The sequence below is a fragment of the Canis lupus genome, chromosome 27, assembly GCF_003254725.2.
Source record: "Canis lupus dingo isolate Sandy chromosome 27, ASM325472v2, whole genome shotgun sequence".
NCBI lineage: Eukaryota > Metazoa > Chordata > Mammalia > Carnivora > Canidae > Canis > Canis lupus.
This window is the reverse complement of record NC_064269.1, coordinates 28176197-28200459: the sequence shown is the minus strand read 5'-3', so window position 1 is coordinate 28200459 and position 24263 is coordinate 28176197. Positions and strand designations below refer to the sequence as shown.

The window sequence follows — 24263 nt, the reverse complement described above, 5'->3', positions numbered from 1 at the left end:
GTGAGCATTCTCATTATCTATATTTTCAGATAACAGATCTGAGGCTTAGATAAATTGTCCATAGTCACACAGCTAGTAAAGGGCAGAACCAGGAAAATATAATTACAGAATTACACGAACACTGTATTACTCTACCATATTTGGTGAATCATGTGCTTTGGGTTAAGTTAGTAGTAATGATTATTCCCCTTGTGCCAAGAGTATATGTTTTACAGTAGACATTAAAATGGGGGAAAATATTTTACAGTTGCTCCTGATTTCCTCATACCTTCACATTTTTCCATCTGTTTATGAAAAAAATGTTTTAATTTCCTTTTGTTGCTAACTTTTAACCTCTGCCCATCAGAATAGTAAGGAAATGATGCTCAGAAAAAAGATATATTGCTTCTTGGAGCCAGTCACAGTTAAGGGCAGGGATGTCAGTGCTAGCTGGGAACAGTGCTTTGTTTTCTCCAAACAAAGCAATGGCATGGTGCTGGTGTTTTGTTTTTTTGTTTTTGTTTTTGTTTTTGTTTGAGCAAGAGATATACACATCACTCAACCATTCAAGGCTGTCACTATCTCACTAACTCCTTTGGCTTCTTGGAACATGAGGCAAAAGAGCAAAGCAGCCTGTGGGGGATGGCCTAGAGTGTTATGTTTGATTTATAAATAATTAACCTTATCATTGAAGAAAGCATTATATGTTTTGTTTTTATCTTTTAAGGCCTGGGGTTTGGCCGAGTCTCATTGGGATCCAGGTGATGATAGTAATGACAAAAGGTCAGGAGCTACCACCGTATCCCCTCAGCCATCAAAAATCAAACAGTTAAAAAAAAAAAATCAAACAGTTAAGTTTCAAGTGTTGGAAATATGAATTTTTCACTTTTCAGTCTCATAAACTAAAGCTACTGTTGCTATAGCAATGATTTTTCTCCTACATAAAATTTGTGTCTGAGACAATTTTTTCTTAAACATGGTTTTTAAAAGTATAAAATGAATAAGCGTAGGCATCATGGCCCTGAAATAATTCTTCAAATGGGAGAAAGGGGATTTGTTTTTAATAATTTCATCAATGTAAACATGAAGTCTTGATCACAATTCTTTCAGTTGATTTCATAGGTGGGAACTCTTCGGTGTAAACTCAAATACAAGTCCCATTTGATTTATAAATATATCTCATTTAAAGCAAGAGTTGAAAAATTAAAATAGCATAAATGCCATAAGTGGCATGGTATTATTCCAGCAACAAGAAGCTTTTAATAGCAGTGGGCTCTTAAGTAGGTTTATATTTTATTCCTGCTGAGCTACTCATAAATGATTACCAGAAAATCATAGTGAAGGTGATAGGTTAATGCTTTCAGTACATGCATTATATATTCCCAAGTTACTAATATATTGAGGACTTAGATAAATCAAATGTTTTGGGGATGCCTGGGTGGCTCAGCGGTTGAGCGTCTGCCTTCGGCTCAGGGCGTGATCTCGGAGTCCCGGGAGTCCCACATCAGGGTCCCTGCATAGAGCCTGCTTCTCCCTCTGCCTGTGTCTCTGCCCCCCCCCTCTTTCTCTCTCTCTCTCTCTCATAAATGAAATCTTTAAAAAAGAAAAATCAAATGTCTTAAGAAACTTGGATATTACTATGTTGATAATCTTGTTATATTACCATTTAGTTTTATTTTTAAAAAAATATTCTTTTTGATTATTTACTTTTTATATTATAATAATTAAGTTACTATGTTCTACTGCAGGTGTTTCATGGTCCTAAGAAAAATGTTGAAACCTCCTAAGAGTCACGGGATTTATACCTGGAAGCAATCTTAGGAATCATTCTGCCCAACTTTTCATTTTATTGGTTGAGAAGTTAATATTTTGAGGCTTGAAGTGACACCTATGGATTATTCAAGTTATTGTGGCAGAGACCAAAATTAGATGGATGCCGGCCTCTTGACCATCCATGATGCTGTATCCTTGTTTGCCCTTTCCACATCTATTGATCTTTACAATAGATTTATGCATATGAAAACAAATCTATGAAACAAAATCTATTTATGCATATGAAAACAAATCAGATGCAGTCATCTCTGTTGGACAAGAGGGAGTGAATGAATCCTTAATTCAAATAATACAAGGAAACTATAGCCAATTTTCAGATTTATTTTTGCAATGAGAGAAATTTTATTACATGATGTTGAATATGTAGCATTTAAAAATATTTGATTCCCTACAATTAATGATATTGTAATAGTGTTAAATGTTGACAGATGGTAGTTACACTTGTGGTAAGGATAGCATAATGTACAGAAATGTTGAATCATTATGTCATACACCTGAAGCTCAAATTTTAAAAAATTTAAGGAAAGGGACGCCTGGGTGGCTCAGCGGTTGAGCATCTGCCTTTGCTCAGGGCGTGATCCTGGAGTCCCGGGATCCAGTCCCACATCGGGCTCTCTGCATGGAGCCTGCTTCTCCCTCAGCCTGTGTCTCTGCCTCTCTCTCTCATGTCTCTCATGAATAAATTTTAAAAATCTTAAAAAAAAAATTAAGAAAAAAAAGCAAAGAATGTGTGTGTGGGGGAGAATAATTGAAAAGATGTGCCAGGATCATAGACACAGAATATATTGGGGCTAATGTCAAAATTCCCAACTGCTTTTAAAGTTATGTAAGTTAAGCTGGATCAACTATTAATGAAATTCAAAAATTTTTAAATAAATAAATTAAGTAAAAAACATTTGATTCCCAGTAAGGAAGTACTAGCAAGCTAGTAGAAAATGGATAAAAGATGGGAGCAAGGAAAATCCTCTCACATTAACGAAAATGTAGAAAGACACTCTAAAAGAAAAGCCAGTTAGGGATCCCTGGGTGGCGCAGCGGTTTGGCGCCTGCCTTTGGCCCAGGGCGTGATCCTGGAGACCCGGGATCGAATCCCACATCGGGCTCCCAGTGCATGGAGCCTGCTTCTCCCTCTGCCTGTGTCTCTGCCTCTCTCTCTTTCTCTCTGTGTGACTATCGTAAATAAATAAAAATTTAAAAAAAAAAAAAAAAGAAAAGCCAGTTAGAATGAGATATCTTATTCACTTATCAGATTGGCAGTTTTAAGTGGTAATACCTCGCATTAGTGAAGGCAGAGGGAAATAGTCTCTTTACTACGAGTAGGAATGTAAACTGGTGAAAATAGTGAAATATAAAGTGCTCATACACTTTGATTAATCAATTCTATAACTGCAACTTTGTCCTACAAATATCATAATATTACTATGAGATTGAGTTTTCATCTATTTTATAATGTACAAGATAGTTGCTGAATTTTGTTTTTATACGCACACAAAAACAGTAAAAATAGTAATTGCTGAAGTATCATTTAATAATGAACTAGTGTATAAATTAGAACAGTAGAAAAGAATAGAATACATGTAGCAATAGATCTGAATGTGCCAAAATCCAAGATTTATGAAGAGGAAAAAAAATCAAGTATCAGAGCATTTTGTATACTAATAAAAATATATATATTTCTGGGATCCCTGGGTGGCGCAGTGGTTTAGCGCCTGCCTTTGGCCCAGGGCGCTCGATCCTGGAGACCCGGGATCGAATCCCACGTCGGGCTTCCGGTGCATGGAGCCTGCTTCTCCCTCTGCCTGTGTCTCTGCCTCTCTCTGTGTGACTATCATAAATAAATTTTAAAAAAAATTAAAAAAAAATATATATATATATTTCTGCTTTTTCTATTTAAGGATTCTAGTAGGATACAAATGAAAATGTTAACAACTTTTGGGTTTTATTGAGTTTTGATGAGATCTATCAAGAGCAGAGGGCACTTTCCTTTTCACTTTAAATCCTTCTGTATTTTGTGAAAAAGAATGTATATATATGCACACACACACACACACATTCTGTGCACATATGTTGCTTTTGTTTAAACATTTTAAATCAGGGTGCCTTCCATGGCTGCATCAGTTGAGCCTCTGCCTTGGTTTAGGGTCATGATCCCAGGCTGCTAGGATTGAGCCTGGCTTCAGGCTCCCAGCTCAGTGAGGAGTCTGCTTCTCCTCCCCCCCCCCCTCCCCCCCGTCCCTTCACCTGACTTGTGCTCTGTCTCAAATAAATAAATCTTTTTAAAAAAAAATTGTTTAAACAGTAAGTTATGTACATTATGAAGATGATTTTGCTTTGCAACTGTGATTGAGGAAGTCATTCCTTATTTTGAAATATTTTTGAAAAACATGTTCTCGATTTCTTTATAATTAAATTTCTCTATTAAAAAAAAAAGCATGTTGAGGGGCATCTGGGTGACTCTGTCGGTTGAGCATCTGACTCTTGGTTTCAGCTCAGGTCATGATCTTGTGGGTTGGGATCAAGCCCCATATCAGGCTCTAGGCTCGGCTCACCAGAGAGTCTGCTTGAAGATTCTGTCCTTCTGCCTGCCCTTCCCCCTGCTTGCACACATGTGCACGTGCACTGTCTCTTTCTCAAATGAATAAATATTTTTAAAAAGATCTTGTTTATTTCTAGGATTCAATTAAAGTGATTGAAATTCAACTAGCAAAATATTCTACCCAACTTGAACCATACACCTCAGTCTTCATTTAGGAAGATAGATATCTAAGAAATATGTTTACCAGGTCATAGAGGTAATCATATTCTTTGACTCTGTAGTTCCATTTCTGGTTCTAGATGCTAAGGAAATAAAATGTTTTCATAATAGTAGAAAATAAGTATAATACAAATGTCCAGCAATTGACTCTTGTTGACTAAACCATGAGATAACAAGATAGAGTATTATGTGGTCTTTAAAAGTATTGAACACAGAGGAGCCTACGCAGTTCAGTATGTTAAGCCTCCGACTTGGTTTCAGCTCAGGTCATGATCTCAGGATTGTGAGACCAAGCTCCGCATTAGGCTCTGCTCTGGGTGCAGAGTCCGCTTGAGATTCTTTCTTTCTCTGCCCCTCCTGTTTAATGCTTTCTCTCTTTCCTCTAAGATAAATCTTAAAAAATATATATATGTGTGTGTGTGTGTGTGTGTATATATATACAGTAATGCACACAAAATACTACCAGTGGCTACAATAATGCTTTTTGAGTACCAGATATACTTGGTAGAAACCAGGTTTCCTATATTATCTCTAATCCTCAGAGAAACCCGTTAAGAAAGCTGATGTTGACTCTATTTGATAGAAAAGGAAACTGAGGGTGAGAGGAGTTAGACAATTGTCATGTCTACAAAGATGAGCTTTGTTTTGAAATCCCAGCGTCAAAGGCCTTCATCTCCCACTCCAGCACATCTGTATGCTCACAGCTCTTTAAAAAAAAAAAAAAAGATTTTATTTATTTATTCATGAGAGACAAAGAGACAGAGAGAGGCAGAGACACAGGCAGAGGGAGAAGCAGGCTCCACGCAGGGAGCCCGACGTGGACCTGGATCCTGGGTCTCCAGGATCATGCCCAGGGCCAAAGGCTGCGCTAAACCGCTGAGCCACCCAGGCTGCCCACGCTCATAGCTCTGTACTGTTTCTCAGGAAGAACTGCTGCCTCATCTTTTGGCAGCAATTTATATAATCCACAGTAATGATTTTAAAGCATACCAGGAGTTGAACCTAGAGTCTGTTTGAACTCTGGGATGCCCAAGTAGTGATTCCCTCCATATCTCATTTCCAGTTTGTGATTTAGAATAATCAGACCTGTGCTATCACATTCATGCATGTCTATAATTTATAGGCATATTTGTGATTCTAAGAATAATTAATAATAAATAGTTTCCCACCCAAAAATGCTTGATTTCTCTTTTTGGTAGTAGGAGTATTTTGTTGCGGTTGTTAATTTTCGGTGATTTAGCCAGTGCTGGTGATGAGTGTGTGTGTGACTGATTGTATAGCTTTGTGAGTTAACTCTAGAAATACAGGTTCTGGCTTTGAAGATGAACAAGTCATTCATGATGGGTGTGTTGAGTCTGTGATAGTGTCCTCATCATCTCATACTGGGCACAGCGTCCACAGCTGGTGTGCCACTATCAGGTTTCAGGAGCCATTGAGCACCCCCACCCACCCATCTCTGGCAGTCACTAATGTCCTGCCCAAGAACCATCATTTACTTTGTGTGCCTGTGACATGAAGAGAATTGCAGACACACTGCCAGCAAACAGATATTTATAAAAGATTTTTTTATATTTATTTTATATTTATCAGAGATTGGTTTGATTTTTTTACTTGAAAATTGTATTTTGTTCAGAAGTCATTATTCCAAGTCAGTGCAGCAGAAATAGCTAAAACGTCAAACTGATCCCATCCTTAATTGAAGACAATAGTGTACATGGGGATGATTAAAAGCTAGGCCAGCATTCTCAATTTATGGAAAAACAAGGAAATCAAGATCTGGAGAGACAGATTGCCTCGGTGTGGTTTACATGAAGTGGGACATGCGGTAGAATGCTTGAGCACATTTTCCAAGTAGGTTGTTAATTTTATTCTTAGTTTTCATGATTGAAGTTACAAAATCCATGTAATGAAATACATTGTGATAATGTACAAAGGTAATATGATAATAATTGTTAGCTTTTAGAGGCTGTTCACTTTTTTGGGGGGAGATAGTTACTGGGATTTTCAGGTTGATGTAGATCCGTCCTGGGCAGAAAGTGGTAGGACTCTGCTTTCCTGCCTTGTACTGCAGCACCACTAGCATCTGCCCTACTGGGTGTCAGTTTCTTCATCTTTGTGGAGGTAGGATTTAAAATGTGGTGATGTCCGTTAATTGCTTTTTTTTTTTTAAAGGAAAAGTAAAATTATTTATAGTGATTGGTGGTATATGTTAATCTAGTTGAAATCCAGAAGTTTATGTATGCCTTGCATATCTTACTCAGTTTATTTTGGTTGGGATAGAAAGGAAAAATTTTTAATTACAGACACATATTGCCTGCTTCAGAAACCCTTATGACTCTGATGATTACATTACATTTTAAAGGAAGACATTTAATTCCTTGGCACTGGGAAACCAGTTTTTTGGATAAAATTTTTTGTAAATGTGAAATTTACTTTTTTATATAGCTATTCTTGAATGCTTTTCCTTTTTAAAAAATATCTTATGCATTATTGTTAAAAGCCTCTGCTTAACAATATTTATATTGAAACAGAAGAAATGATTATGGATACACAACTGTGATCACAATTTTGTAAATTCATGCATAATGCTAACGACTGGAAGGAAACCTGAAAACCAATTGGAACTGCAAACAAATAAAGTGTTAAATATAGAATTTTAGGATATAGGTTTTTCCCTGGCATTATGGGAGAGAGATGGGATTGTTAAAGTAGTTAACAGGCAAGCTAATTTCAGGGGAGATGAAATTCAGCCTCTTGTAACAGAATAGTGGTGTGTGTGTGTGTGTGTGTGTGTGTGTGTGTGTGTGTGTGAAAGAGATGAAAAAAATCAAATGTAGAATGGATCTTGACAAATATATATGAAAGTGTGGCATTTATTTAAGCAAAGACCTTTCAGAGCTCCCCCCCAACCCCGTAGTTGGTGTTATACTGGTTTTATGCTTTGTATCACAGTGCAGTTATGCCAATGATTTTTTTCTAGCTTAGAAGTGCCAGAGGTAGTAAGCAAATCTCAAACTGTCAGCTTTGAGATTTATTATGTGTGTCTGCTATTTGAGTCCAAAAGGGCTTAACAGCTGAATATAGACTTTAAATCACCATTGGGATTTAAATTTTACTCTGAAAGACTAGCTCATTTGACAGTCATCAAGGGCATTTTCATTCTCAAGACTCTTTTGCAGGCCCTGCAGAAAACTCCTCCATCAGCCCAAGGTGGAGCGGGGGAGTCATTCTCAGGGCTAAGGTATACTAAATCTGGGGTGCTCCACATGCAAAAAAATAATAAAACACAGGGGGATTTGTTTTGTAGACTAATCCAGAAAGTGAATTTTAAATTGGCAACAAGCGGATAGGGAGTGATTTGGCCAGATACTGAGGATTAAAGGTATTTAGAATATATGTTGTGTTATTACTTTTGATGTACAAAAAATTTATACCTGGAAGTTTATTTTAGAAAGTCATCAATGTGAAGACGGAGCATTTGGGGGGAAAATTTGACAGCGATTATTGCAATTATATTTTCAAAGATATGTGGTACAATGATGATTTAAAGTATGTTTGTTACATAAGTTATTTCAATTAGATGACTGATTAGAGATGACACATATTTTAAATATATATCTACATATGTCTTATATAGATCTTTGACATACAATATTTTCTTTCAAAGAAAGGAAAGATTCCTCAGGCTGTGCTTCTTATTCACTGTGGCTCCTATAAAGTCATCAGCAACAACATTTAAACTTGGACTGACCAAAGACCAACCAAATCAGACCCCTCTATCATAGAGCCTGGGGATCTAGTTTTAAAGATTTACACAGATGATTATAATGTGTACAGTCAGAGTTCTGAGCTATTGTCCTAAAGTTTTGTATGTTTCACATGGAAAGGTAGTTGAAAGAAATCTTGTAGTTATGGTGGAGTAATTGTAAAAAGAAACAAATGAGTTTTATTAGTTCCTTTTTTAAAGATTTATTTATTTGAGAGAGAGAGCATGCACATGAGCAGGAGGGGCAGGAGAGGGAGAGATAATCTGAAGCAGATAAGGATCTGAATTGAAACCAGAAGTTGGAGGCTTGACCAACTGAGCCACCCAGCTGCCCCAGTTTTACTTCTTTAATCTTGTGGATAATGTTGGATTAAAATGAACACTTCCCTCTCTAAGAAAATTTTGTTGTTTACTTGAGATGGCCTGAACTGAACATAATAAAATAGAAGAAGGTAATAGAATATTTGATAGCTGCAGACCAATATTGGCATGAGTTAGACTTGAATTTGACTTCAAGCAAGTCAAGTTTAGCACTAAGCTAAGGTTAAAAGAGAAGCATATGAGTAAATGAAGCAGAACTGTAATACTTTGTCCCCCCCCCCCCCTTTTCTTAAGATCTGTCCATTTGTTTTAGAGGGAGAGTACACATGAGAAAGCTTGGGAGGGGCAAGAGGGAGAGCAAGAAGAGAAAATCCCAAGCAGACTCCCCATTGCCTATGGAGCCATACACTGGGCTCGATACCATGACCCCGGAGATCATGACCCAAGCTGAAATCAAGAGTCTGTCACTCAACAGACTGAGCCACCCAGGCACCCCAGTACTCTGTTGTTTTTTGAAGCTATTTGAAGTCCCTTGTTGAATGTAGCACAATAACTTCTTAGTATTGAAGTATAGACTCTGAAAACTTAAGGTACACTAACTTAGTATAATGAAAGGTGATAGTGAAAACATTAATGTGACTATATTGATTATTATTATGATATTTCAAAATAATTTTTAAAAGCTTTGTGTGAAACTGGTTTAATATATCAATCTAAGATAATTAAAGTAATGTCAGGATAGATCACTGAAAACCTGAGGAAACTATAGTGGTGTCATTCATTTTAAAGCTTATAATTATAAGCAAGGATAAATTTGTGTGTGTGTGTATTTTATTACCAGTAGTTGGGGAAGGGATGATAAACAAAAAGCTATTTTTGCTGATTGGTACTCAACTGTGAGTCACATGTGACTCATTTCATCTGTCAGCTTAATCAAAAATAAAAATGTGTTTAGATCTGGTAAATTCAAAGACGATTATTCCATGATCCTTGCTCTCAAGAAACCTATAATTGTGTAGGTGAATAAGACATATACCAATAACAACAATAACAGTATGTTGACCTTTTCCATTGATGCAATATTAGGAAAAGGGGTTTGCTGGAGAAGCCAGTCCTGCAGGGACTAACTCATCTGCAGAGCTCATCATGATTGTGGCAGTTATTAAAGTCACGGTATCTAAGCTGATTAGTAAATCTGTGATTAAGAAAATGTATTAAGTGTCTGATCTGGGAGTGAGGGATTGGTCAGGAGGGAAAAGGTGAATGCAGGTACTAAATCATATTATGATATGAGGGATTCGGAATTGGAATCCATGTGGTCAAAGTAGAGGCATAGCTTGACAGCGTGTGATGGATCACAAGATCAAATTCTTTGGGAATAGGGAAGGTAATGATTAGATATATCATTTGTGGAGTGCCTGGCTGGCTCAGTTGGGAAGGCAGGTGACTCTTGATCTTGGGGTCATGAGTTAGTACATCATTTGTGTATCAGCAAAGTAGACTGAGATTGAAGGGAGAAGGTACTTCTTTACGGGGAATTGTAGTAAAAATCAAGAATCCATATGTCAGCTACGTGTGGTAATCCATTTAATTCTTGAAAAAACCATATGAGAAAGGTACTATTATTTTCCCCACTTTTCAGATAAGGAAACCTAAACCAGTGAAGTGAAATAATTGTCCTAGATCACAAAGCTAGAAAGTGGTAGAGCTTGGATTTGGACCCAGGATGTCCAACCTAAAGATGACAATGGTATACCATCTCCTTTAGCCTAACTGGGTCCTTAGCGTCTGAAGCCAAATGGGGCTGAGTGGTATAAGCAAAATTCTGTAGGTCTTTGTGGCTGGTGTGCTCTTTTTTAGGGCCAGGTATGGTTTTTGAAAGAACACATTCTAGGTAAATATAGCACAACAAAGGATGTCGAAGTGAGACATTGCCAGAATATGGGCCTGAGGACTACATTTGATTGTATCTCATAGTATGTGCGAAGCAGTAATGGAAGATGGAAAGATTAGATCCTTTTGAGATCCCTCAAAGATTCCTGAAGTCAGATTCCTAAAAGAACTCAGGTTTTACTTGATTGTATACTGAAGAGCTATCGAAAGCTTTAGAAGGAGAACTTACATGACTGGAACTGGTAATAGGGAGTGAGTTTGAATAGTATTTTTATACAAGTGATCTGTTCTACTTTAGTATGGCCCAGCGGATGTGGAAAGTAAAAATACATAGAAGATCTAATGATCCAAAGGTTGGTTGAACAAGGAGAGATGTAACGTGAATAGTTTCAAATAGCAGTAACTGGAAGATCTCATTGGGTGTGAGGGTAGGAGAAGTTAGTGGAACACTTTCAACACCAGAGCTCAGTGGTGTCATGTTTACAGGTTGAAGGCAGTGAGTGATCTAGAAGGTGGGCACCATCCTTACATGACATTGATAGCAGATGGACATGTCCTAGTCAAAGTTTATTTAGCTGTGCAACCTCAGGCAAGTCAACCTAATCTCTCCCCAAACCCCTTTTTCCCCCCTTTAAGTAGATTCCACACTCAATGTGAAGCTCAACGCAGGGCCTGAACTCACAACCCTGAGATCAAAACTTGAGCTAAGATCAAGAGTGGGACACTTAACTGACTGAGCCACGCAGGCACCCCTCTCTTTTTTTAAGGATCACCTTCTTTTTTCTAAAGTAGGATTAATGGGGAGCCTGGGTGATGCAGTTGATCAGATGTCTGAATCTTGGTTTCACCTCAGGTCATGATCTCAGGGTTGCTGGGATTGAGCACCATATTGGGCTCCACACTCAGCATGGAGTCTGCTTCAGATTCCCTCTCCCTCTTTCCAGTAAATAAATTAAAAAAAAAAAAGTAGGATTAATAATAGTACCTATCTCACTAGTATGAGGAGTAATGGGGCTTAGCACAGTATATTAGTTTTCTGTTGCTTTTGTTAAGTTGCCACAAAGTCTGTGGCTTAAAACAACACAGATTCATTACTTTGCAGTTCTGTAGGTCAGGTGCCTGACCCAGGACTCACTGGGCTAACGTCAAGGTGTTGGTAGAATCCATTTGCTTGCTTTTGCAGCTTCTAGAGGCTGCTCGTGTCCTTGATTCATCATCTCTGTTCTCCATCTTCAAAGCCAGCAGTGTTGCATCGCCAACCCTTCTTCCATAGTCATACCTCCCTCTGACTCTCCTGCCTCCCCCTTCTACTTTGAAGGGCCCTTGTGATTGCATTGGGCCACCCAGATAATGCAGACAAGTCTCCATCTTTTCTCCCTCAATTTTAACCACATCTGCAGGGCCATTTTGCCACATGAGGTAGTAAGGTAACCTAATCACAGGTTCTGGGGCTTAGGCCACGGACTTGGGGGTGGGGGTGGCATTCTGCCTACCTCCTACAGGGCCTGGCAACTAGCTAACATTTGAGCGATTTCTATATTAGTATTGTCTCATCATCATTACGGTTAATGGTAGGATTACTCATCTATAGCACTTCAGTTGTAACATTAGTGTCAGTACTGCTGAAAATTGTATTTCTCTTCAGGGCTCTACTGGGTCTGTTTGGCAGAGATGTCAGCTGAGAACATAAGTAATTTACCAACATTGAACTTCAAATGGCATATTAGTATTCAGGAAGGAAAACTATGAACTCTCAAAGTTTTACAAAGATTTTTTTTATCAGATAATAGCATAAGATGGTCATAAATCAGCTTTGTCATTAGGATATAAAGTTATTTTATATTTATGCCTTTTTTATAATTAATGACTTTCAGATTAGAGGATTGGTAACAATGTATTTTCTTCCTACTATGTTTCTAATATATCTGGTTGGGGAGAGACTGTGTATTGTATAATTTGCTTTATATTTTATGGTTAGATAGTTGTTTTTTAACACCAAATAGTTATATATGTAGAAAACAGCAAAAAAGTTTATACTGCTGGATTTGCTACTTATTTTTTTGAACCTTCAGATTTATTTCTATACCAATTAAAACCCTGAAAATTATACTTGAGCAAGTTAGTATGTGCGCCTAGGATGTTAAGTTTTTTGTTTGGCCAGATGAGGGCACTTTTTCTTTACATTTCTGGAGTTTGAACTGTGAAGCAGATTTGTTTTTCCCCATCCAAGCTGTTACTTGCTTTCTGTTGTTATTGCCAGTGAGAGAAATAGTTTTGACATTTTTAATGTTTTGATTGTGTTTATTCTTATAGATTGATCTTTCCCCAAAAAGAAAAGCCTCAGTTTCTTGCAAAGCTTTTATATATGGAAACTTAAATGACAAAATTTGTGTGGAACTAGGTATTTTTAAGAAAACAAATGTACATGTCTTTTGTGGTTTTGCTTATAATAGTAGAAGTTGAAGTTTACTTTTTTTTTGAAATTTACTTTTTTTTTTTTTTTTTTTTTTTTTTTTTAATAATTTTTTATTTATTTATTTATGATAGTCACAGAGAGAGAGAGAGAAGAGGCAGAGACACAGGCAGAGGGAGAAGCAGGCTCCAAGCACCGGGAGCCCGACGTGGGATTCGATCCCGGGTCTCCAGGATCGCACCCTGGGCCAAAGGCAGGCGCCAAACCGCTGCGCCACCCAGGGATCCCCTGAAATTTACTTTTAATCTAATTTTAGTACTCTCCATCTGTTCATAAGCAAGATGAAGTGACACAGACTAGACTCCTCATCAAATTTCTAATGCCTCCTTGATATTGAATCAGTGTCACTTTGTGTCTCCACTAAAATCATTCAGAAGTATGGAAAGGAAATATCAGAAATATTTTTGCCTTCAAACTAACTCCTCCCTCCATAAATATTAAAAAATGGGCTACAATCCAATACTTATAAATAAAATATCAGAAATATGGTATGTTTAATTTTTTATTTGTAGTGATTGCTGGTGAAGGACTAGGTTGAGGAGGACAGTTTCCAATGTTATGTGTAATGGTACTAAAAACAGTACAGAGCACAGCTGCTTGGTGTCAATGTGAATAATCTAAAGAGAAAACCAAAAACAATTAATGTTGAGGTTTATAAGTTGAGTTTGTGCATAGCAATGAAAAAGAGAACCATTTTTTGCTTATTAAAGTCTAAACAAACACTAATGAAAATGTTATCACTACTTGATTGGCTTAAAGGAAATTCAAAGAGCGGAAAGAGTTCATAGTATGTGTAAAATTTTACACTAAATTTTAGGAGTCATGAGAAGGAATGAATTATTTTTAAAATATATGTACCACAAGATGAGTATGAATAATGCCACCCTGGAGTAGGTTAAAGAAAGCTGCTCTCAGGTGACTGGCAGACGTGCCATGTTAGGGAAGCCAGCAAACCTGAATGTCCCTTATGAATACCAGGGAGTAGCTGTTACCACTGTCATCGTTATCTCCTTTATGAGCCCCACCTGTGCTTCAGGGGCTTTTTCTGCTGCTTGACTTTTGTTAACAACCTTTGGGGCGGCTGCTATTATTCCCATTTTAAAGATGTGGAAATCAAGACATTCAGATTAGTTAGATCACTAATCTCTTAATGGAGACAGTAAGTAATGTGGTCAGTGTTATAGAAACGGGTAAATCATGAATTCTCAGGCCAAAATTAAGGTCATAAGGATTAAAGACACTTTAAAGTGAAGAATATCACAAAGAAGAGTATCATGAAGAATTGACTCATTCCCAGGCAGCTCTGTCTCAAAAAGCCATCTCTTGTGTCAAGGGATAGCATCTGGGGTGCTCGATCCCTGTAAGGAAAGGTTTAAGGCCTCAATGGCAAGGACATCTGGTGTCTGTTGATGGAGAGTTGTTATTAGTCCCTTGGAGAGAAAGAGAAGCTTCTTAGCGTTCCATGTCTACCTTTTTTTTTTTTTTTTTTTTAAACCCAGGGGCTTACCAAGAAAAAGGAAAGAGGAAAGTGGCGATTTTTCACTTTAATTCTGGTTTCTGACTTTTATTTTACACATTTTGGTAGCAGTCTTGTTGCTTAGACCTTACCAGTATCTGTTCAAATGGTAGCTCAAGGAGCGCCTGGGTGGCTCAATTGGTTAAGCATCTTCCTTTGGCTCAGGTCATGACCTCCGGGGTCCTGGGATTGAGCCCCGCATTGCATGGGGCTCCCTGCTTAGTAAGGAGACTGCTCTTCCCTCTACCCTTCTTCCCTTCTTGTGCTCTCTCTCAAATAAATAAATAAAATCTTTAAAAAATAATAATAAATGGTAAATTAAACAAATCTTTTTCCTGACAGTCCTTTTTAGCAAGTAGTAAATAATTTAAACTTACAGATCTTTAATAAGACTTAGGTTTTTTCCCTTTTTCCACGAAACATTCATTGGGAGCTTCTTATGTGCCAGCCACTCTGCTTGGCACATTGGATACAGAAGTAAGACTTGGCTGTGTCTTGCTATTGAGTATATAGTCTAGTGTAAGAGCTCAGGAAGTGAATCGTTTGTTACCTGAAGTGGCATAAATGCTGCAACAGTGAGCATTGGGCAGGGTGCTGTGAGAGCACATAGCTCCGGCTGGGGAGGAGAGAAGAAGGAAGGCTTCATGGAAGATGCCATATCTGAGTTGAATCCTGAAGTGATCAGATGATTTCTCAGATAACTGAAAGGGATGAAGGGCTGGTTTTGTTAAAGAGGTTTGTTTTGAATATTTAGGGTGTGGCACCTAGGCTTTGAGGTAATATATTTGGTTTTTAGAAATGTGGAAATAGAATTGTTTTAAAGGATTTTTTGTCTGGAGATGAATACTTGAGTGTCATTTGAAGTAAAGTGGCAGATAAAATAGAAAGTGATAGAATGAGATAGAAAAAGAGGAAGAGGGCAGCTCAGGTGGCTCTGCGGTTTAGGGCTGCCTTCAGCCCAGGGCGTGATCCTAGAGACCCCGGTTCGAGTCCCATGTCGGGCTCCCTGCATGGAGCCTGCTTCTCCCTCTGCCTGTATCTCTGCTTTTCTCTCTCTCTCTCTCTCTCTCTGCGTGTGTGTGTCTCTCATGAATAAATAAAATCTTAAAAAAAGAAAAAAGAAAAAGAGGGAAGAAATTGGGGAATGAATGCCTGAAAGAGAGTTCATAGAACCTGACATATGGATACTCTGGAAGCCAAAGTCAGAAGACAGAGCAAAACTTCAAGAAGAGGCACCTGGGTGGCTCCGTGGTTGAGCATCTGCCTTCCGCTCAGGGCTCAGGTTGTGATCCCGGGTTCCTGGGATCCAGTCCCTCATCAGGCAGGGAGCCTGCTTCTCCTGCCTATGTCTCTGCCTCTCTCTCTCTCTCTCTCTCTCATGAATAAATAAATAAAATTTAGGAAGAAAAACTTCAGGAAGAGTTAATTACAGAGTCAGGGGAGGGAAATGTTGTGCTTCTAAATTGAAGAAGCCAAGTAAGGCACTGGATTTGATTAGGATATTAGTTACTTAACTATGAGCAATGTGGTACAGTGTTAGGTTTAAGGTAACATGTTAGCAATGCACCTATTCTTCTTGAAACCCCTTTTATGCTGGTTCTTAACTATGAAGAAGGGGATTCAGGGATCCCTGTGAAACTGGATATTCATAGATGACTTAAATTTATTTTGTACCCTGCCCATCATTCTTTCTTTCTTCTGAGAATCTAATCCATATTTTCCTTGAATAGTAACTCCTTCCTCACTGTCAGGCCTGCCTGGTCTTAGGGGTTTTTGTTACAGACCTGACCTCAGGGGTCTCATACAAGATGTAACTGGGCCAGTGAGACGTGATCCTGGGACTTTCCTTAAGCTCTGGAGAAAGAGAATCTCTTCTGTTGGATTGAAGCAGGAAAGGTGTAAGCCTCTAGCTGCCCTCCTGGGATTTGCATCTATGAGACCTGAAAGACGAGAGAGGGAGGGTAGGGAGGGAGAGGGAAGGAGGGAGGGAGGAAAGGAGCTGAGACCCAGACACACCTTTACCATATGAATTGAGTCACTGGATCTACTTCTGGATTTTTCAATTATTTGAGCCAGTGAATTCCCTTCTTTAGCTTAAGCTATTTTTTTTTTAAAGATTTTATTTATTCATTAATGAGAGACACAGAGAGAGAGGCAGAGAGAGAAGCAGGCCCCAAGCAGGGAGCCTGACGTAGGATTCCATCCTGGGTCTCCAGGATCATGCCCTGGGCTGAAGGTGGCGCTAAACTGCTGAGCCACCCAGGCTGCCCAGCTTAAGCTATTTTGAATTTGATTTTCTGTTATTTGAGGGTGAAAGAGTTTCATTTACGTAAAGAATGCCTTATGTGCCCTCTGTATTTTAAAGTATGCAAAGGATCTGGGGTTTACAGATCTATAGAGGCCATCTGAGCCAAATTAAATGCTCCTGCTTTATTCTTCCAACATTACTGTCAACAAGATTTTCCCCATAAATCCAAATCCAGTATTGTTATCATTAACTAATTAGTGGGTGTCCTTGGGATAATTTGGTCTTTATTATAAACATACGTATAACATCTTGCCATTTATTGTAGTTGAGGGGATAGGGTATTTTTTATTAACACCTTTTAGATTAATCAAGAGTTAACCCATTTATCTCCTTTAGCTTCTTTCACCAGGGTTATCCTTTATGAAATGTTGGGATTCCATTTTATTCATTATGTCTCTATCCTCTAATAAATATTTTTACCAGCCATAATTCTTAGATCTAGGAATCAGACCATAAACCATAAAAGCAACATAATTTGCCAAAGGCCTCATAAAGGCCTTCACAAATATGAAGTCATCCCTGACTCTAGCTAACTTAAGCAATTTGAAGAAAAGGGAAAATGATTCTGTTAATTTTGTTATTAGGAGTAAGCTTCTGATTCAATAGAAAATGATGAATATTTAAAAATATATTCAGTAAAAACTATTTGCTGCAAGGCAACATTAAAAATAATGGGGCAATTGGAAAATACTTGCTATGATAATAAGATTTCAGGAAGCATTGTGACATCTGTGGTGACTTAGTAGGTATGAGTTAATGAGTCTGGCCACAGAGAAGGTGATTATTTCTTTCTGGGCACTGCACCTGTGTTGGGTATAGCTCCTCCTAGGTACATAAGGATGCTTGTTTTGCTTATACAGAACAAAAAAGTTGAGTTTTAATCACCTGTGGATGTGTGAGAATGTGCCTGAATTTAATATACTAAATTTACTGTTTCCTATAGAAACAGGCATTTCAGAAAAGAGAAATACCAACTAATTTCTGGTGAGGTAGGTAGAACAAACAGGCAAGAGTGAAAAAATTGCTTGCACTTGAGTCCCAGTCCATATTCCCCATGTTCTAGTCATGTGTTCTTCGAAATTGGCCTGATGTTCTTAGCCTCTGTGACTTTTTGCTTTATTCCCTTTCCAGAATACCATTAATGAATCAGCATTGAATCATGAAATACAAGAATTAGTTCTCTTTTTTTTTTAATTTTTTATTTATGATAGAGAGAGAGAGAGAGGTGCAGAGACACAGGCAGAGGGAGAAGCAGGCTCCATGCACCGGGAGCCCGACGTGGGATTCGATCCCGGGTCTCCAGGATCGCGCCCTGGGCCAAAGGCAGGCGCCAAACCGCTGCGCCACCCAGGGATCCCCAAGAATTAGTTCTAATTGACATTAGCCTATGAAGTCCTGTATGCTAACTCAGTTTACACTCCATAAAGTGTATCGTAGTAAGACTTAATCTCTTCCTACTATTGACAAGCATCATCCCTTTCTCTCTTCCTCCATTTGTGCAGAATTTTTATTTTATTCCTACTAAATGCTTAGGCATCGTTAAGTACTAGTAGGCCAAAGAACAGTGTGCCATTCCTGCCCTCTGGTGGTTGAAAGAAACATTGCAAGCAAGTGATAAAGCTGTGTGCTATGAATCTTACCAGCCCTGGTAACATTTGTTTCTTTTATTTCCACATCATATGTTGGTTTACTGATTTATCAAGCCAGTAATGGGCATCTTCTTTATGACAGGCTTCATCAGGTCTTGGTGTGGTAACATCATGGCCTGTGGTAGCAATAGTTAACATAGTTGAGGTCTTACAAATGGAATTCCAAAAAGCATGCTTTCAGTATGTCTAAATCTGACTTTTGGGTTTTTGTGCTTAGATTATGAAGTGTTTTCTTATCTACATGTAACATTTCTAGGCCTACTGAGCCTCAGATTGGTTGTAATGATTGGATTAGAAATGATGAAGTATTGTGTTTTAGTTCTCTTGTTCCCTAACAGTTTACCTCAAAACCTAGCAGCTTACAACATTTAATATCAGAGTTTCTGTGAGTCAGGAATTATGGAAGTAATTTAGCTGGGTGGTTCTGGCTCAGAGTCTTTTAAGAGATTGCAGTCAGGATGTTGATCAGGGTTGTAGTCATCTGAAGGTTTCAGGGGGCTGGAGGATCTGGAGGACCTGGAGGACCTGGTTGGCTTTACCCAGTGATTTGATTGAAGAGAGCAAGAGGGAAGCCTCAGTGTTTTCGGTGGCCTATCCTTAGAAGTTAAGCTTTTGTCATTTCTGCAATATCCTGTTGTATATAACAATCAGGTGTATTTCTTGGGCAAAGGGTCTATGTAAGGGCCGGAGTACCAAGAGGTTGAGAATCACCTGGGGCCACCACATCTTGTAGCCCTGTAGTCAATGACTTGAGGCCTGCATGGAGAAGATACAAGTAAATCTTCAAATGGAAGTATTTTAGAGTGAAATATGGGGTTGAAAAATCAGACCAGCTCATTGTCACTTCAGTTTTCATACTTCATTCTCCTAGGAGAATGTTGCTAAGTACTCAGGTGTTCCCATGCTGATACTTTTAAATGGAGCACTTAGGAATACAGGGAAAGAGTGGTAACAAATGAGTTTTATGAGAACATACTTATATGAACGTGAGACTGGAACATTTCAATTTTTTTAATGTGATCTATTTCAATTTATATTTCTGTGCCATTCAGTAGTGAGAAGTATTTCTGCAAAGAGAATGCTTAGTGATGGCTGACCAAGTTTCATAGAAACTAATGCTTGTTTTTCAAAGATTTCTTTGCCAAATTACTTGCATATTTTAATTTGAGCAGCAGCACGCCATTCTGGGTCTACAGCCTGTCAGAACTCTGCTAGTCTCATCAATGTCATGATGAAAAATGAGAATAATACAGTCAATTGGGTGATAAGGAGAATGTGGCCACTTCATGTTATGCAGGCTTAATCATTGCTAGGTCATTAAGATCAGAAATGAACAGAACTTGAGAACTGTTTAAACCAGAATTTTAGTATTAAGAACATAAGGACTTTGAAGTAAAATTAGTAAGGAAAATTAAAGTTGTTACTCGTCCCTGCTGCCTTCCCCCCAAGTTATTTTCCTGTTCTGTTTTCTGTCTTAATACATTTTTTCATAAATAACATCTGTTTTCGGGTTAGTATGTTCACTTAAAAAATATAATAATGATACTTTCAGTATTGTGAATGTATAAGAAGAATATAAACAATTTAAAATATTAAAATTGTACATCTGTTTTTCATCTAATCATTTCAGTACTATTTTAGGGACAAATCATATTAGAAATGATGTTCCTGGCTCTGCAGTTTCATTGATGCTTCCGGTAATAGCCAACCTAGAGTAAATGTTTCCATGGAATAACTATCTAATAGCCTGTAATGCTTGTTTATCTTCAGGGTCTTATTCTGGTAATTTGACTTACAAAATTAATATATTTATAAGTTTGTAATCCCGAAAGGCAAATGGATAGATTTATGATATATGTTGAGATTATTTTCTTTAGAACATATTTCATTGATTATATTTTCTTGTAAGTTTATTCATTTCATATTTTATCTTGTGATTATTTGTTTACATTTATAATTTATATATCAAGGCATGATGTAATATTAGTGGTGAGATAAATTTAAAAGAAAGTCCTTTCCCTGAACAAATATTTATTGGGCTTCTATTATATACCAAAGCTACTTGTGGCTTCTGGGGTTAGTGTTGCATAAAATAGGCGCTGTCACTTAATTTTTGAAGCTGTAAGCACAGAAGAGAGAGAGATGGACAATAGACTAATAACCACAGAGGTAAATTATATTTTTAAGTACTTAAGCTGAGACCTGACAGATAAGTAGTGGGAGTTAGTTTGCTGGAAGGAAACCTTATAAGTTATAAAGATTCACAGGATCTGGGATGCCTGGGTGGCTCAGCAGTTTGGCGCCTGCCTTCGGCCCAGGGCGTGATCCTGAAGACACGGGATCGAGTCCCACATCAGGCTCCCTGCATGGAGCCTGCTTCTCTCTCTCTCTGCCTGTGTCTCTGCCTCTCTCTCTCTCTCTCATTAATAAATAAATAAAATCTTAAAAAAAATAAATAAATAAAGATTCACAGGATCTGAAGGCAGCTGGATTCCCTGGAGGAGTAAGGGACGTTGAGAGTCTCCCCATCTGCATCTGGAGACAGGTCCAGGGACCACACTGCAAGGACTTACAGCCCGATTAAAGTCTTAGCACTTTATTTCAGAAACTGAAAGTTTTAAATAGGAGAGTGACATTTTGTATATTACTCTGCTGAGTGGAGAATTAAATGATGCAAGACTTAGAATAGAAAAAGGAGAATAGTTAAATAGCTATTGCATTTATCCAAATGAGAAAAGGTGTTGCATGAATTACGGGAATTGTCAGCAGAGATACAGGAAAGTAGACTAATTGGAGAGAGATTTTGGAGATGCACACATACAGGATTTGTTGGATTATAGGGGAAGAATAATTTCCAGTTTTGTGACTTTGGCCAGCTGGTTTGGAAGTTCCATATTTTGAAATGAGAAAAAATGGTTTATTCTTTTTGGAGGGTGGGGTAAGGTGGGGAGTGAGGAAGAGTTGTGGATTGAAGGATGGAAAGGTCAAGAGATTCGGTTTTTAGTAGGGGAAGTTTGAAATGGTTGTGGGAAAATCCAAGTAGAGAGATTTCAGGCACGCAGTTGAGTATACTAGTCTGGAACTCAAAGTGGGCTAGAAAAATAAATTTGGCAAATGCCAACATTTTCTGCAATTTAGGCCAATGAACAGAGTGGAGTGCAAGTTCTTAGGTCTTGTTTAGACCAATGATAGGATGAGGATGACATAACTGTGCTAAAATTTTATTGACCTAAAAACAACTGCTTTTTGAATAATTAAAAAAAAATCAAATGTTGCTTAGAAGAACTTTGGAAAATGCCAGAACTTTTTTTCATTAGACTTTTTGTGATTTAATACCCTTCTCCTTTGCTTGATCTCATTCTAGAGGAATTTGATTACTTGCTTTTCTCTGCTTCTCAAAAGACATCAATCCATTTCCTTATTAAATGTTGAGGTCTGGTTACAGCATGTTGATTCCCCATTTTCCCCTTTGTAGCTTGTTTTTTAGAAGTTATTAATCAGCTGAGTCTTAGTATCATTTTTCCCATAGCTTCTCTTAAGCTTCATTGTGCCTTTTTGGTAGAAAGAAGACCGTCAGTGCACAATAGAATCATTACCCTGACCATTTTTGCTTATCCTGACTCATTTTGGAGTAATCCCGACATCTTCTTAATTAGACAGTTCAAAGAAATGTTTAGCTCTATTTATTAGTATTATATTTTCAGTGGTAGAAATACTGGTTTAAAGCTAGGAAAACTTCCTTACAGTTATCAATGCCTTTCTCTTAAAGCATTATAAATAATTAATTATCACTTGATTGGATAATTTTTGTTTAATTTTCCAAAGTCCTTTTAAAAATATTTTTTCATTGGGCACCTGAGTGGCTCAGGTCATGATCTCGGGGTCCTGGGATCAAGCCCTGAGTCATTGGCCTCCTTGCTTGGCAGGGAGTCTGCTTGTCCCTCTCCCTCCGCCCCTCCCCCTGCTTTCTCTCTCTTTCTCTTACATAAATAAGATCTTTAAAAAATATAGTTGTACGTTTATCAGTTTAATGCAAAGCCTGTGCTAGACACTACAAAAGCGAGAACTGGGAGGTAATTCTTGGACTCAGGATACTTCCTGTCTCTACAGGCTTTGTCATAAAACCTTTGAACTTTACTGCATATAAATCACAACAATCTGAGAGTCCACCTAGTGGAAAATATATTGTTTCTGAGCATTATAGAGTACCAACCCTATAAGCCCAGTGTATCTAATTATTTCCAACATGTTGGAGAAGTGAATATGATTCATTTAGTTAGAAATTTCAGTAATCTGAGTGTTATTTCAAGTTCCCCATATGATCTTCCTTTTATTATTTGCCTCACTCTTGAGTCAACCACTAACTGTTTTAAAAGAGGTATCCCCAAGGAGAAGAGACTTTCCTATTTTCAAAATGGGCAGGACTGAGATTAGGAAAAAAACCAACTAGGTCAGAGCCAATTTCCACAGAGATTTAAAAATCTCAGTGTGAAAACAAAATGAGCTGTGGAGCCCAGGTGTTTAGCAGGCAGGCAGAAGAGAAGTCAGAAGAAAGAGATGGGTAAGAACTGGGAACGTGGTGACTCATCCGTAATTGCTAAGGATGTTACCATTGGTATTTAATGTCACTGATTTTCAACTTTTTTGACCATGATCTACAGTAAGAAATACCTATTTCATGATGTATTGTTCACATACAAATACTTTTTTTATATAAAATTGAAATGAAAAAATACTTTCCCCATACTACTTGTATCTCCTCTTCTGTTTCATGAATTGAAGTGCTGGTAGAAAGCATCCCATTAACTGCATGTCATTAGCCTCTAATGGATTAGACCAGAGTTTACAAATATTGCCCTGTGCAATAGTGAGATTTACATGGGCACCGATGTGGTGAAGTCAGGATTGTTTTTTTGCTTATAACTGTTATTATGAGTCATGTGCATCTATGGAGAAATTAAACTATCTTTATATCCTGGCACAAAGCTTTCCAGACAGCAAGCATTGAGTTAACATTGAATGCTTTTGAACAAACAGCAAGCAGTCATCACTGCTATGCAGCCTAATTGCTTCTTGGTAATATCAGTCTTGTCCCCTGAACTCATCTTATTGCAAGACAGGAGATACTTGTTTATCAACTGCAGCTGCCATGAACCATAATATTCATTAAGTTATACAGAATAAGCTAAACTGTAATCTAATCCAGTAAGGAGGATCCACTGTGTCCTTAAATCTTCCCAAACTTACTACAGTAATCATTTCTTATTATTCATGTTTGCTGTGGCGCAAGAATTCTGGAGCTGCTTGGTTGGGCAGTTCTGGCTTAGGGTGTCTTATATGGTTTTAGTTCCATATTGGCTGGAGTTCAGTCTCTGAAAGTTTGAAAGGTTCAGCTGGAGGATCACATGGCCGGCAAGATGGGGCTGCCTATTGGTTTCTCTCCATGTGGGCCTCTCCACAGGGTTCCGTGCCCTCATGACCTGGCACCTGGCTTTGTCCAGGAAACCAAGACAGAAGCAGCAGTGAAGGGTACTGCGAGGGTGTTGAGTACCAGGAGATGAGGATCCTTCGGGGATATCTTAGAAACTAGCTACCATAACATAAACAGGTATCTTTATTAATGATTGCCTTGAATTTTTAACGAAGGAAAAAGTAAACATGTAAATACTTGTTTTATTTTATTTTTTTATTTTTTTATTTTTTAAGATTTTATTTTATTTATTCATCAGAGACAGAGCGAGAGGGAAAGGCAGAGACACAGGCAGAGGAG

The 24263-nt window shown here is 38.0% G+C and overlaps 1 protein-coding gene across 24 annotated transcripts in view; it reads left to right on the top strand.

Moving 5' to 3' along the window:
* Positions 1 to 24263, top strand: part of PLEKHA5 (pleckstrin homology domain containing A5) — a 242712-nt gene that overhangs the window by 50623 nt on the left and 167826 nt on the right. The window contains exon 4 of one of the 24 annotated variants that reach the window (XM_025455270.3): positions 1728 to 8674. The exons of the other annotated variants lie outside the window; for them this stretch is intronic. Coding sequence (XP_025311055.1) covers positions 1728 to 1800 — 73 coding nt within the window. The 3' untranslated portion in view covers positions 1801 to 8674. Of the gene's footprint in view, positions 1 to 1727; positions 8675 to 24263 lie in introns of those variants that run through there. 24 annotated transcript variants of the gene reach the window in all.